General features: G+C 42.2%; 1 protein-coding gene across 3 annotated transcripts in view; it reads right to left on the reverse strand.

Annotated features, from left to right (window-relative positions):
• Positions 1 to 13,465, reverse strand: part of INTS2 (integrator complex subunit 2) — a 58,810-nt gene extending 45,345 nt beyond the window's left edge. The window contains exons 1-7 of one of the 3 annotated variants that reach the window (XM_008967152.5): positions 13,361 to 13,465; positions 11,774 to 12,084; positions 10,383 to 10,521; positions 7,170 to 7,272; positions 4,855 to 4,968; positions 1,193 to 1,323; positions 773 to 946 (exon numbers count right to left, since the gene is read on the reverse strand). In XM_008967152.5, coding sequence (XP_008965400.3) covers positions 773 to 946; positions 1,193 to 1,323; positions 4,855 to 4,968; positions 7,170 to 7,272; positions 10,383 to 10,521; positions 11,774 to 12,084; positions 13,361 to 13,366 — 978 coding nt within the window. In that variant the 5' untranslated portion in view covers positions 13,367 to 13,465. Of the gene's footprint in view, positions 1 to 772; positions 947 to 1,192; positions 1,324 to 4,854; positions 4,969 to 7,169; positions 7,273 to 10,382; positions 10,522 to 11,773; positions 12,085 to 13,079; positions 13,095 to 13,347 lie in introns of those variants that run through there. The other 2 variants (XM_034942641.3, XM_034942640.3) reach the window with 2 other exon arrangements.
• Positions 13,466 to 15,461: the final 1,996 nt, after the last annotated feature.

The following is a 15,461-nucleotide window of genomic DNA, read 5'->3' on the forward strand; positions in this document are numbered from 1 at the left end:
CACATATGTATTAAAATTTAAAAATATAATAACTTATTTCAGTGACCTAATGCACCAGTTCTCATAAGTCTGGCCCAGAACCCTGGAGATATATTCTTTCAGGGGGTCTGGAAAGGTGTTAATAATACTCAAGACATTATCTGTCTTTTTCTTTCTCATTCACTCACAAGGGTACAGTGCAGTTTCCAAAGGCTTCTATCAAGCCAGACATTGAAGATATTTGAAAAAAATATAATAAAATAAAACTATCATTCTTCTCATTAAATTTTGTTTGGGAAAACACAGTTTTCATTTAAAATATGTTATGTTCACATTTAATAGGGTTATTGTTGTTGGGTTTTGGTATTTTTTTTAGAGATGAGGTCTCGCTATGTTGCCCAGGCTAAAGTACAGTCGCTATTCACAGGCACAATTATCACACACTATACCCTAGAACCCCCTGGCTTAAGCAATCTTCCTGCTTCAGCCTCCTAAGTAGCTGGGACTATAGGCACATACCAACACACCAGCTGTTCCTATTTTTAAAAGAACTAAATAAATATTTCAAATATTTAAGTGTTAATTTCTAATATGGTAAATATCAACAGAAAAAAGCCACATAAACAAAAGCTCTTTGGTATCCTTAGTGATTTTTTAAAATATAAGGAGGTCCCTGAAACTAGAAAGTGTGAGAACCACTTGTCTAATGACATCATTCAAAAAATGTTTCTTTCTCTTTTAGCAGCTGCTAAAGTATTCTGATCCTTAGCCTATACAGATATTTAACCCTCACCTGCTGTCCATTTCGGATAAAAGTTCCAAACCAAGTCCGGACTTTCGCATTTGTTCCAAGAAGCAAACCACTTACAAAACAAACCAAGTCACTCACTCCATCCTCACAAGCTTCATTTTTAGTATGATCCAATGTCAAAGCCACACCAAGGCCTGGCAAGTGACATTCTTCCACCTAGCACAGAAAAGAAAACAAACTGAATTCAGTAGCATACGCAAAAAGGGCAGTGATGCTTCCAAATCTAAAGTATCTAAAGTTTAGAGGAAGAACTCCTACAAAACATAAAAACCCAGAGAGGAAGGTAACACGTCCAGTATATACATAAAATTCCCAACCTCTACAGGACTCTAAAACCATCTTGAGAAGAGTTCTTGGACCTAATATAAAGGCCTTTGTCTAATAAAACACAGGATCACTTACCACCATGCCTCGGACCTTGAGGGCCTGAGAAGGATTCATTTTACACAAGAAGCGTAAGGCATCTGTCCTGCGCCTTCCTCCAAGACTTTCTTCATCTTGTCGTTCTCCATTTTTTATCAGGCCCCTACAAACTAACATGATAGAAACCATCTTCTTCAGCCTTCAGAATTAATTGTTTATGAAGATTTCACATGACAGAAGAAAAGGATCAGGGTATTTGAAAGCACAACAACAGAAATCGGCCAAAACGAAGCAACAAATGAAATGAGGCTTAAAAAAGAATAGTAAACTCTGGGACAATATTACACATTCAAACACACTTGCAATTACGGCCCCAGAGAGACAAAGAAAGTACAAGACAAAAATACATTTGAGGGCCAGGGACAGTGGCTCACACCTGTAATCCCAGAACTCTGGGAGGCCAAGGTTGGGGGGGGGGGGCGTGGATCGCCTGAGGTCAGGAGTTTGAGACTAGCCTGGCCAACATGGTGAAACCCCATCTCTACTAAAAATACAAAAATTAGCTGGGCGTGGTGGCAGGCACCTGTAATCCGAGCTACTCAGGAGGCTGAGGCAGGAGAATCGCTTGAACTGGGAGGTGGAGGTTGCAGTGAGCCAAGATCGCATCATTACACTCCAGCCTGGGGCGACAGGAGCGAAACTCCTTCTCAAATTAATTAATTAATTAATTAATTAATTTGAAGAAATTTTCCCAAGTTGAATGAAAACTCTAAACCCAGTTCAATGAGCCCTAAGTGGAACAAATGCAAAGAAAATCATACCAAGAAACATCATATGTCAACTTTCTGAAACCAGTAATAAAAAGAAAATCTTAAAAGTAACCAGGGCCGGGTGCAGTGGCTCACACCTGTAATCCCAGCACTTTGGGAGGCCGAGGTGAGTGGATCACTAGGTCAAGAGCTCGAGACCAGCCTGGCCAATATGGTGAAACCCTGTCTCTACTAAAAATACAAAAATTAGCTGGGTGTGGTAATGCGCACCTGTAGTCCCAGCTACTCAGGAGGCTGAGGCAGGAGAATCACTTGAACCCGGGAGGTGGAAGTTGCAGTGAGCCGAGATCACACCACTGCACTTCAGCCTGGGTGACACAGCAAGACTCCATCTCCAAAAAAGAGAAAAAGTAACTAGAGCAGAGGATGGGCGCATCACCTGAGGTCAGGAGTTCAAGATCAGCCTAGCCAACATAGTGAAACCCCATCTCTATTAAAAATACAAAAATTAGCCAGGCATGGGGGCACATGACTATAGTCCCAGCTACCCGGGAGGCTGAGGCAGGAGAACTGCTTTAACCCCAGGGGAGGCGGAGGTTGCCGTGAGCCGAGCTCATGCCACTGCACTCCAGCCTGGGCGACAGAGCAAGACTCCGTCTCCCAAAAAAAAAAAAAAAAAAAGAGCCAGAAGAAATTAAAGAAAAAAAAAAAAAAAAAGGTAGCCAGAGGGAAAAAGAAACTTTACAGAGGAACAAAGATAAAATTTACTGCAGAAAAGAGAATGACATCTTTGTTTTTTGTTTTCTTTTTTCCTAGAGATGGGATCTTGCTTTCTTGCTTTGCCACCATACTAGTCTCAAACTCCTGGCTTCAAACAATCCTCCTGTTTTGGCCTCCCAAAGTGCTGGGATTACAGGTGTGCCCATCAACAGTGGATTAAATAAAATGTACATATATACCATGAAATACTATGCAGCCATTAAAAATAATGAAATCATGTCCTTTGCTGCAACAAGGATAAAGCTGGAAGTCACCCCATCCTAGGCAAATTAACACAGAAACAGAAAACCAAATACCACATGTTCTCACTATAAGTGGGAGTTAAACACTGGGTACACATGGACATAAAGATGGGAACAATGGACACTGGGACTACCACTGGGGAGGAAGAAAGGGGACAAGGGCTGAGAAACTACCTATTGGGTACTATGCTCATAACCTGGGTGACAGGATCATTCAAACTCCAAACCTCAGTGTCATACAATATACCCATGTAACAAACCTGCACATGTACCCCCCTGAATCTAAAATAAAACTTCGTATTTTTTTAAAAAGAAAAATTAAAACAAAGGTGACAACAAATTGAATAATATGTAAATAATGTTTAGAAACGGGGATATAACTATAAATGTGAAAACTGAGAATAAAGAAATCAAATTTGACTTGGGGAAAAAAAGTATATTTTATAATGAAAAAAAGGCTCAATTCATCATAAAGATATAATCATCCTAAATGCATATAAACCCAACAAAAGAGCTTTGAAATACATGAAGCAAAAACTGACAGAACAAAAAGAAGAAATAGGCAAATCCACAATTATGTCTGGAGACATCAAAACTCCTCTCTCAGTAATTGACAGAACAAGTTGACAAAAAATCGGCAAGGACACAGTTTACAAAGAGTTTTTACATATCATCTGATATTCAATAAATCTCTTAAAAAAGTCAGGGAACTATTACACTATCAATATCTCCATTTTACAGATGAGAAGTATTTTGGTTTGTTTGTTTGTTTAAGACAGAGTCTCATTCTGTTGCTCAGGCTGGAGTGCAGTGGCACATATCGGCTCGCTGCAACCTCCACCTCACAGATTGAAGCAATTCTCCTGTCTCAGCCTCCTGAGTAGCTGAGATTACAGGCATCCACCACCAAGCTCAGCTAATTTTTGTATTTTTAGTAGAGACGGGGTTTCACTATGTTGGCCAGGCTGGTCTCAAACTCCTGGCCTGAAATGATGCACCCACCTCGGCCTCCCCAAGTGCTGGGATTACAGGCATGAGCCACCGTGCCCAGCCAGATGAGAAGTATTTTGATAGAGCTCACACAATAAGTGAATGACAAAATCAGGAATTATAACTCCAGTACCTTTTCCTCCCAGGCTCCTAATTCACAAACTACCTTGCTCAACAAAATGTTTTTATTTTTATATCACTCATACCCAAACAACAACCTTCAATCACTGTAAGTTTTAAATAGAGGTGAAAAAATGTAGTCGATTTTTCTCAATTTCTACTTTATACTTCTCTGTAAACTGACAGCAGTAGGGCTAAAAAACAACGGTCTGATTCCTAGCATTTCTCATTATACATATCCCGTATTGCTCTCTTGATATTTCACAGATACATGTATCTTCTTTGATCCCTGATTATAGATATTACATCTTCTAGTTCCTTGGGGTTTTTTTTTTTTTTTTTGAGACGAAGTCTCGCCCTGTCGCCCAGGCCGGAGTGCAGTGGTGCGATCTCGACTCACTGCAACCTCCACCTCCCAGGTTCAAGCGATTCTTCTGCCTCAGCCTCCCCAGTAGCTGGGACTACAGGCACCCACCACCACATCCAGCTAATTTTTGTATTTTTAGTAGAGATGGGGTTTCACCATATTGGCCAGGCTGGTCTCAAACTTCTGACCTTGTGATCTGCCCGCCTCGGCCTCCCAAAGTGCTGGGATTACAGGTGTGAGCCACTGCGCCCAGCCTGATCTTTAAACTCAATACAATTTGTGAACTCAATATTTCTTTATACATACTAACAAACTTTCAAAAGATAAAATCTCAAATAAAATCCCATTAATGTTTCTTCTTAGGTCAAAAAGATAGGTCCTGTACATGTCCAAGCAAGTCTTTTCAATATACCATATTAGAATCATATTTACCTTCATTAAAACTATCAGGAACATTGGCCACCAAGAGACACAAGAACCAGGCACCATTTCTAACATGTAGCAAAGCTTCAGCTACATCAACTATAGGGAGCAAGGAAGGGAGCTCTACAAGAAAACAAAGTCAGTGTTAGTCTTTGTTAACAGGTGCACTCCACCACACCCAGCTAATTTTTTTTATTTTTTGTGGAGACTGAATCTCACTGTGTTGCCCAGGTGGGTCTCAAACTTTGGCCTCAAGCGATCCTCCAGCCTCAGCCTCCCAAAGTGCTAAGATTACAGGCATAAGCCACCATGCCTGGCCCCAGTGTTAAAGAGTGATATTTCTTTTTTTCTTCTTTAAGACAGGGTCTTGCTCTGTTGCCCAGGCTAGAGTGCAGTGGTGTGATTATAGCTCACTGCAGCCTCAACCTCCTGGGCTCAAGCAATCCTCCTGCCTCAGCCTCCTAAACTCCTAGAATTACAGGCGTGAGCCACCATGCCCAGCCAAAAATGACATTTCATTGTATTATTAAATATCTTTTGACATTTCACAAATGTCATCTAAAATAAAGTACTTTCTTTTCATAGTCTAGAACCAAGCTGTCCAGTAGGATACCCACTAGCAACATAAGGATACTTATATTAAAAACAGTTCAGTTCCTCAATCACACTAGCCAGATTTCAAGTAATCCATAGCCACAAAGAACACTGGACAGCATAGCATAGAACAGTACAGGAAATTTTATTTTATAGAACTGGTCTAAAGAGTTATTTTCACGAAAATCTTATTTGCTTTTTTTTTTTTTTTGCGACGAAGTCTCGCTTTTGTCCCCCAGGCTGGAATGCAATGGCGCAATCTCAGCTCACCGCAACCTCCGCCTCCGGAGTTCAAGCGATTCTCCTGCCTCAGCCGCCCGAATACCTGGGATTACAGAAGCCTGCCACCACACCAGGCTAATTTTTGTATTTTTAGTAGAGACAGGGTTTCACCATGTTGACCAGGCTGGTCTCCAACTCCTGACCTCAGGTGATCCACCCACCTCGGCCTCCCAAAATGCTGGGATTACCGGCGTGAGCCACCGTGCCTGGCCTATACTTTTTTTTTTTTTTTAAGAAAAGGTCTCAGCCAGGCACAGTGGCTTATGCCTATAATCCCAGCATTTTGGGAAGCTGAGGCAGGCAGATCACAAGGTTAAGAATTCGAGACCAGCCTGGCCAACATGGTGAAACCTCGTCGCCACTAAAAATACAAAATTAGCTGGGCATGGTGCCACATGCCTGTAATCCCAGCTACTCAGGAGGCTAAGGCAGGAGAATCACTTGAACCCTGGAGGCGGAGGTTGCAGTGAGCCGAGATCACGCCACTGCACTCCAGCCTGGGTGACAGAGTGAGACTCCATCTCAAAAAAAAAAAGACAAGGTCTCACTCTGGACAGAGTGCAATGGCACAATCATGGCTCACTACAGCCTCAATCTCCCAGGCTCAAGCCATCCTCCTGCCTCAGCTTCCCATGCAGCTGGGACTACAGGTATACACCACCACACCAGGCTAATTTTTTTTCATTTTGGTAGAGACAAGGTCTCACTATGTTGCCCAGACTGGTCTTGAACTCTTGAGCTCAAGTGATCCTCCTGCCTCGGCCTCCCAAAGTGCTGGGATTACAGGCATGAGCGACAGCCTTCTTTACATTTTTCTGTCCTCTTTTATTTCTATCATTCACACCTATTATATACAATCTGGAAAATACAAAAAGGTACGAAGAAGAAAATTAAAATCTGCCCTAATCCCAGAATTCAAAGTTAATAAAAAATGTTTTCACAGGCCTGTAGTCCCAGCTACTCAGAAGGCTGAAGTGGGAGGATCCCTTGAGTCCAGGAATTCAAGCCTGCAGTGGGCTACGATCCTGCCACTGTACTCCAGCCTGAGCAACAGAGCAAGACTCTGTCTCTAAAAAAAAAATAAGTATTTTATTTTAATTCATCAAGGGTATTGTTCTTGAACTTTTAACAAAACTGGGATTATAGTCTACTTAACACTTTGCCCTTTGCTTTTTTCACTTAACATATTGTAAACATTTTCCAAAATCATTAACGAGCATTAAAGTCATTAAATCAAAGATACCATGTTAATGTCTGCATAATATGTCACACTATGAAAATAATATAATTTACTTAATCATTGTCTAACTATTAGTCACGTTTGACTTAAAATCACATAACATGTTATATGATCCCTAAAATAACACAGCATACCAGGCTAAGAAGTTACACAGTATCATTTAACAAGAAACTATATATGAAATCCATCTTAGCACTCAGTACAGTACCTGCTTGTAAAATACAAAGTACATCTGCAGCTTCCTCCAAATATACCGGACTCTCAAAAAGTTCAGAAGACTTGAAAAAAAATTCTCCATTGGACTCAGACACCTTAAAAAAGAAAAAAAAAAAGATATAAACTCTATTAATTTCAGATAATTAAATCCCTATTTTTATAATTATTTCTTGAGCTCACAGATTACGTCTCTTAATGTATCACTAATATACCACAGCAGAATATGCAGTATTCAATCAATTTCAACCAATTTAACCACACACAGCAGTCATGTTAATTATTATTCAGATACAGCAGTATCAATCTCAAGAACTGATTTCTATCTAAATATTTGGAGACAACTGGAATTAAAGGATAAGGCAAGCCAAAGAAATGAACTACAAATGCAGCCTACATAAACTGCTTTAAAAAAGCCAAGAACAGTCAACCTAAAGCAGTTTAACAAATATAAATTCATGGCCAGGTGCAGTGGCTGACGCCTGTAATCCCAGCACTTTGGAAGGCCAAGATGGGTGGATCAACTGAGGTCAGGAGTTCAAGACCAGCCTGGCCAACATGGTGAAACCCTGTCTCTACTAAAAATATAAAAATTAGCCAAGCATGGTGGCCATCTGTAATCTTAGCTACTCAGGAGGCTGAGGCAGGAGAATCGCTTGAACCTGGGAGGTGGAGGCTGCAGTGAGCCAAGATAGCACCACTGCACTCCACACTGGGAGACAGAATGAGACTCCGTCTCAAAAAAAAAAAAAAAAGAAAAAGAAAAAAGAAAACAAACAAACAAACATATATATACATATATATATATACATGTTCAATTCTGAATAAACTGTTGGAAAAACAAAGAATTAAAGTTTAGATAACAAAATCTACTAAGCCTTTTGGAAATTCTGCACAATAGTTTCATAACCATATTTCCTATATAATGAGGAGTGCCAAACTAAAAAATTGGAAATCTCCCAGAGGAGAAAGGTCACTTATTTATTAGAGTCACCAAGTGAGGTATTAAGGAAAAGATGAAGGAAAACTCTTGGCTGAAATTTAAAAGTATCAAAATAGGCTGGGCATGGTGGCTCATGCCTGTAATCTCAGCACTTTGGGAGGCCGAGGTGGGAGGATCACCTGAGGTCAGGAGTTCGAGACCAGCCTGGCCAACATGGTGAAACCCCGTCTGTACTAAAAATACAAAAATTAGCAGGCATGGTGGCAGGTGCCTGTAATTCTAGCTACTCAGGAGGCTGAGGCAGGAGAATCGCTTTAACCCAGGAGGCAAAGGTTGCAGTGAGCAAGATCACACCATTGCACTCCAACCTGGGCAACAAGAGCAAAACTCCGTCTCAAAAAAACAAACAAAAATAAATAAAAGTATCAAAATAGTAGAAAAGAGAAGGAAATTACAATTGGTGATGGAAATTTTAGAAAAATTGTTTAACATACCTTAAAAACTGTCTAAAACTTGGCCGGGCGCAGTGGCTCATGCCTGTAATCCCAGCACTTTGGGAGGCCAAGGCGGGCAGATCACGAGATCAGGAGATCGAGACCATCCTGGCTAACACGGTGAAACCCCGTCTCTACTAAAAATACAAAAGATTAGCCAGGCATGGTGGCGGGCACCTGTAGTCCCAGCTACTCGGGAGGCTGAGACAGGAGAATGGTGTGAACCCGGGAGGCGGAGCTTGCAGTGAGCCGAGATTGTGCCACTGCACTCCAGCCTGGGCGACAGAGCGAGACTCTGTCTCCAAAAAAAAAAAAAACCAAACTATCTAAAACTCACCAAAATCCTCTCTACCAGTATTTTCTATGAAAACAGAATTTAGTCCTTTTTGTCCACAATTTATAAAACTAAACTTTATTTACTATAAATTAACTGACTCCCCAAAATTATAACAGTAAATAAACATAAAGATCTAATTTAGTGGGTTTTTGTGGTGGTGGTGGTGGTTGTTTTTGAGGCAGTTTTACTCTTGTTGCCTAGGCTGGAGTGCAATGGCCCAATCTCGGCTCACCACAACCTCCACCTCCCAGGTTCAAGCAATTCTTTTACAAGCATGCACCACCACTCCTGGCTAATTTTGTATTTTTTAGTAGAAACAGGGTTTCTCCATGTTGGTCAGCTGGTCTTGAACTCCCAACCTCAGGTGATCCGCCCACCTCGGCCTCCCAAAGTGCTGGGATTACAGGTGTGCGCCACCACGCCCAGCTAATTTAGTTATTTATATGATAGACCTTTGACATTCAAAAATTTTAAATTCAGAGTTTCAATTAACTATATTACCCAAAGGTCTATGACCTAAGTAATCTATAATTTTACAAAGAAGATAACTTGAATAGCTTTCATTAGTGTAAAGAAGCACTTTGGTCATTTAGTGATTGAGACTAGCCAATCATCCTACATTCAATTCAGCATTGATACTCCCCTCTGCTGTCATATATGAGGCTGTTACTGCTCATCCAGTGTCTAAATGAATCACATACATTTTTCAGTTATTCACATTCAGTTATTGAAAATGTTACTTCATTACACTTTATGGGAGAAATTGTATTCCATAAAGGTATTATCTGCTAATAAATTTGATAATCTGTACAAGCCTTGAGATAAATCCCTTTCCAAATGTCAAGAAGCCACTGTGTATGGATTCCATACGGAAAAAAATCCCTCTCATAGAAAATGCAGAACAAGTATAAATGAGAGAAAATGATAATTAGAGAAGGACTTTAAGGCAGACTTATAATATCCTTTCAGGCTTTGAAAGGAAAACAAATATATAGAAATAAAAGTAGAGAAGGCCGGGCACGGTGACCCATGCCTGTAATCCCAACACTTTGGGAGGCTGAGGCGGGTGGATCACCTGAGTTCAGGAGTTCAAGACCAGCCTGGCCAGCCTGGTCAACATGGTGAAACCCCATTTCTACTAAAAATACAAAAAATTAGCTGGGCGTGGTGGCGGGCACCTGTAATCCCAGCTACTCATGAAGCTGAGGCAGGAGAACCGTTTGAATCTGGGAGACAGAGATTACAGTGAGCTGAGATCACACCACTGCATTCCAGCTTGGGCAATAAGAATGAAACTCCGTCTCCAAAAAAAAGAACAAAATAAGAGTAGAGGAGAATTCAACCTGCCTGACTTCTTGTCTCTTTTTCTGTCTACCTCCCTATACACAGACATCAAATCATGCATACTTTGAGCTGTGGTTAAAAGAAATGCACCTTGTTCATAATTGCCAACAGTTCACTAAGCACAAGACGCAATCGACGAGGTGAATCACTGTGTTCAAACTCTAACGTGAGTCCATGCTGAAGCTGTGATACCAGGATGCTCTCTCCACTGCCTCCTCCAAGTTTATGCCTAATGAAGTACAAACATGTAACAATTATGAAAACACTGATATGGAAATAATTGCATAAAAATTATCTTTTATTGAAATAAGCTATAAAAGGATGTATAAAGTGTTCTAAAATGTTCTATTACTTCTGAAATGCTATTTAGTTTGCCTATGTATTTCAGGGATTCACATCCTACGTATAATAAATACTCCACCACATAGGCCAGGCACGGTGGCTCACACCGGTAATCCCAGTACTTTGGGAGGCTGAGGCAGGCGGATCACAAGGTTGGGGGTTCGAGACCAGCCTGGCCAATATGGTGAAACCTCGTCTCTACTAATAATACAAAAAAGCCGGGCACGGTGGCGCATGCCTGTAGTCCCATCTACTCGGGAGACTGAGGCAGAAGAATCACTTGAACCCAGGAGGTGGAGGTTGCAGTGAGCCGAGATCACGCCACCGCACTCCAGCCTGGGCAACAGGGCAAGACTCGGTCTAAAAAAAAAATAAAAATAAAAATAAATAAATAAATAAATACTCTACCACAACTGACAATTAACACTCACTTCCACTGATGGTGGCTTGCTACTAGATTCACAATGGGCAGGGAAGGACATAGCACCTGCCCAGAATCTTTGGGAATATCTAAGCTTTAAAAGCCTCCCAAGAGGCTGGGCCCAGTGGCTCACACTTGTAATCCCAGCACTTTGGTAGGCCAAGGCAGGTGGATCACCTGAAGCCAGGAGTTCGAGACCAGCCTGGCCAACATGATGAAACCCCATCTCTACTAAAAATACAAAAAATTAGCCGGGCATGGTGGCAGGTGCCTGTAATCCCAGCTACTCGGGAGGCTGAGGCAGGAGGATCGCTTGAACGTGGGAGGCTGAGGTTGCAGTGAGCCAAGATCACGCCATTGCACTCCAGCCTGGGCAACAAGAGCGAAACTCTGTCTCAAAAAAGAAAAAAAAAAAGCCTCCCAAGTGATTCCAATAAATCCCTCTAATCTAGGGGAAGTTACCCTACCTACTTCCCACTGAAAGTAATTGGCCTAATGAGTTTAGCCCACATACAACAGCACATTGCCATATTTCTCTAGATAACATTTTATAACATGGAAGTCAAAAGATTCTGGAACTGTAACTATATATAGAAAAGACCTAAGTAAAATGCTCTCCAGAATTTAGATTCTCATTCTCTCTTTTCTGGAGAGCTCTGAAAAATATCTGATTCCCTGTTCTTTGTCAAATCCAAATCCACATATAATATAACATTACCTAAGCTGCTGTTCTTTGCTGGCATCTTGTTCTAAAGCATGAAAGTCCACGGACAACAATGCAACAATGGAGTTGACAGCTTCCACTCCAGAAAGAAGGCGAAGGATGAGTTTCTTATCCTGAGCCCAGCTTTGGCTCTGGTCAGCAGGTGCACAAAGTGCCATCCGTACCAAACAGGGCAGAAGAAGTCTTAATTCTGGATCACTTAAAGATGCCAGGCAAACAACATCCACCTTCTGCATTGCCTCAAAAGCAAAAGGGCTGACAAACTGAAGACTTGTACATTCAGTCATTATTACTGTTTGTTGATCCTAATGGTAAAAATACAAATGAAAGTAGGAGTTTAACTTTCACATGTATGAACACCCAACTTTCTAAAAACCCTGAAAAATGTGGTGTATCTTTAATAGGTCCCTATGTTGGCAATGTTCCTGGCACAATCAAGACAAGGCTGCTCTGTCTCCCTAGGTTTATACTGTCACCTGGAAAATGGGAAAGAAAACAGAGTATATTAATGTCTCTTCCAGCCTCAGGAATCTTCTGCTCTAATACTCATATTTTACAAAGAAGGAATATGAAGCCCAGAGAGATGAAGTAACACGCCCAAAGTAGTATGACTAGTTAGAGGCACAATCCAAGGCTGAATCCTCATCTACTAAAATCCCAGTCCAAGACTTTCTCCACTATATCAGTCACATGAGCTCCACAAAATGTAAACAAAAGTGAATGGTCATAGTTAAGTGCTTTCTTTCATACCCCGATAGTTTCACATGCCTACCCCGATATACATCAAGAACTACTGGGCTTCTCTTTCTCACCCTCCATGAGTCGGTGGAAAAACTAGCAAATCACTGGGCAGAAGCAATGCCAGATTCAGGGCTCTGGAGGCCACAACACTATCCTATGTCCCCTGTGTTACCGGGTAAAAAGCAGATGTGTGGGTGCTATGTGAGAGAGAAAGACGCGTCTCATTAGCGCACTTCTCTGTCTCCAGGAATCATCCAAGGCACAAAAAGTAAACAAAAAGGCAGTGAGCTGGCAGCCAAAGCAGTCCCCTCTCAAGGCCGACCGACTAGCAGCAGCGTGGGTAAAAGTCGTGGGTAAAAACTGCTTTGCTCTCAGGGAGGGGCTGCTCTTTTAACAGAGGGGCGGGCTGACTGGAGCAGAGGAGCCAAGACCTGCGTGCTCCTCCGTCTCGCCCCGGGCGCAACTAGAACCAATAAGTCCCTCAGGCTGAGCAAAGTCTGGCCAGGCTCCGACGCGGACCTAGGAACGCGCTGAGGCCAGAGAAGCGGACGCTTCATACCTTAAGATCTACCCTCCAGCCTCACGGAACCGCACACGGACTCCGCGTCCTAGAGGCGGGACGCGGCAGAAATCGAGAGCGCGGTCCGAAGTTGGGCCTAGGCGATATCCGGAACCCCAAACCCTAGTTGTGCCTCGAGTCGACTCGGACACCAAGAACTCAGACGCCGGGACCAACCGGGTTGTCGATACAAAGTGGGAAGGATGGGGGCACCACACAAAGGCAGAACCGGGACTGTAGGAACGGAAAAGCGGGAGACTTTTTCAACCTGCACCCAGCACCTTCATTCATCCCCAGCGTCTGACTCCCGTCGGCCACCGTACTGGTCTGAGAGGAAGGGTGGCTGCGAGAGGAAAAGCAGAGACGTCGGCGCCAATGCAACTGTGCGCGTGCGCGGCCCCGCCCTTTTCTCCACTTTATTTGCCCTGCCCTACTTGCTCGCCAAAAATTTAGAAATGTGATTCTGGTAGGCTCTGTTTTCCAGAGCCTACCAGCTCCTTCCTTTTAGACAAGCCACTGAGCCCCTCAGAACTTAAATTTCATCATCACAGGATTGCCATGGCATTCAAATGGCATAACGTGTGTTAAAATCGTTCCCACTATTCTTTGACACTAGTGGTACCAAACTGTACTCTTTAAATCTTTGCCTGTGCCTTCCCAGAACCAAAATTCTAGAATCCCAGGATTTGTGGGAGAATTTTAAAAGTGATCTAACCCCAAACTTTCTTCCGCTCTTGACCTCACACCTCCGCTGTCAGAAGTTAAACACCTTCCTTTCAGGTTCTTAACTTGGGGGACCCATAGAACCTTAGAGAGGCAATGCACGGGGATTCAGGAATTCTCTGGAATCCGTTCAGAACTGAGTGCTCGGCACTTCTTCTGGGAAGAGGGTCCAAAATTTTCAACAACTTCTCAAAGGAAGTCTGATCACTCAGAAAAGAACCACTAGTCTATATATGAAGAACCGCTAGTCCATATGTCTTCATACTATTTATTGTTCCTAGTTCGATCAACGTTTATTTGGCATCTTCTATTTACCAGATATTGTGCTAGGAGCTGGAAATAAAAATATTTTACAAAGATATAGTACTTTATAACCTCTTTAAAAATAAAGTCAGAGCCGGGCGTGGTGGCTCATGCCTGTAATCCCAGCGCTTTGGGAAGCCGAGGCGGGCGGATCACCTGAGGTCAGGAGTTTGAGACCAGCCTGACCCAACATGACTAAACCCCAACTCTACAAAAAATATAAAAATTAGGCCGAGCATGATGGCTCATGCCTGTAATCCTAGCACTTTGGGAGGCCGAGGCAGGCAGATCACGAGGCCAGGAGTTCGAGACCAGCCTGACCAACATGGTGAAACTCCGTCTCTACTAAAAATACAAAAATTAGCCAGGCGTGGTGGTGTGCGCCTGTAATCTCAGCTACTTGGGAGGCTGAGGCGGGAGCACTGCTTGAACCTGGGAGGCGGAGGTTGTGGTGAGCTGAGATCGTGCCATTGCACTCCAGCCTGGGCAATAAGAGCGAAACTCCGTCTCAAAAAAAAAAAATTACCCCAGCGTGGTGATGGGGCACCTGTAGTCCCAGCTACTTCGGAGGCTGAGACAGGAAAATCACTTGAACCTGGGAGGCAGATGTTTCAGTGAGCAGAGATCATGCCACCGCACTCCAGCCTGGGCAACAGAGCCAGACTCCGTCTCAAAAATATATATATATATATGACTTTCAACATAGATCAGCAAAGGAAGAAAAGAATTGTGTGTTGCAATGCTTCTCAAAATTTTTTCCACCTGACCCACAATAATACATTCACATTGTGACCCAGAACAAACATATGTATATATCCACATACAAAAATAAGTGTAAGTGTATAAATTTATATGCTATATAAACATATAAATATATAACATATAAACCCACATTTACATGGAAACAAATATTTCGTATAATAACACACACACTACATGTTTCTACTTCTCTTTAAAAAACTGCTGGTCACTGCACACTAAAACTGATTTCACACTCTATTAATGGGTTGCACACTGTACTGTCCTAGCATTTTTAAGCTAATATTTGGGATTTATTTATTGAACACTTGCTAGGCACTGTAATAAATGCTTTATATATATTATCTGATTTAATCTTGTGACGTAGGTAATATTATTCACCTTTTGCAATTGTGGAAACTGAGAGAGGGTAAGCAATTTCATCTCCATGGATGATCATTTCACAGGAAAAGTGTGAAGGCAGTGCAAACATTGGTTTGAGGGACGAATGAGAGGAAGATGTGGGTATGAACTAAGTGATTTTAAAGATCCTTTCCAACTCTAATTATGATCCTCTGTTCACTAATGGAGAAACAACATGCAGATTCAGTATCTCCA

This window comes from Pan paniscus, chromosome 19 (assembly GCF_029289425.2).
Source record: "Pan paniscus chromosome 19, NHGRI_mPanPan1-v2.0_pri, whole genome shotgun sequence".
In the NCBI taxonomy this organism is placed as follows: Eukaryota; Metazoa; Chordata; class Mammalia; order Primates; family Hominidae; genus Pan; species Pan paniscus.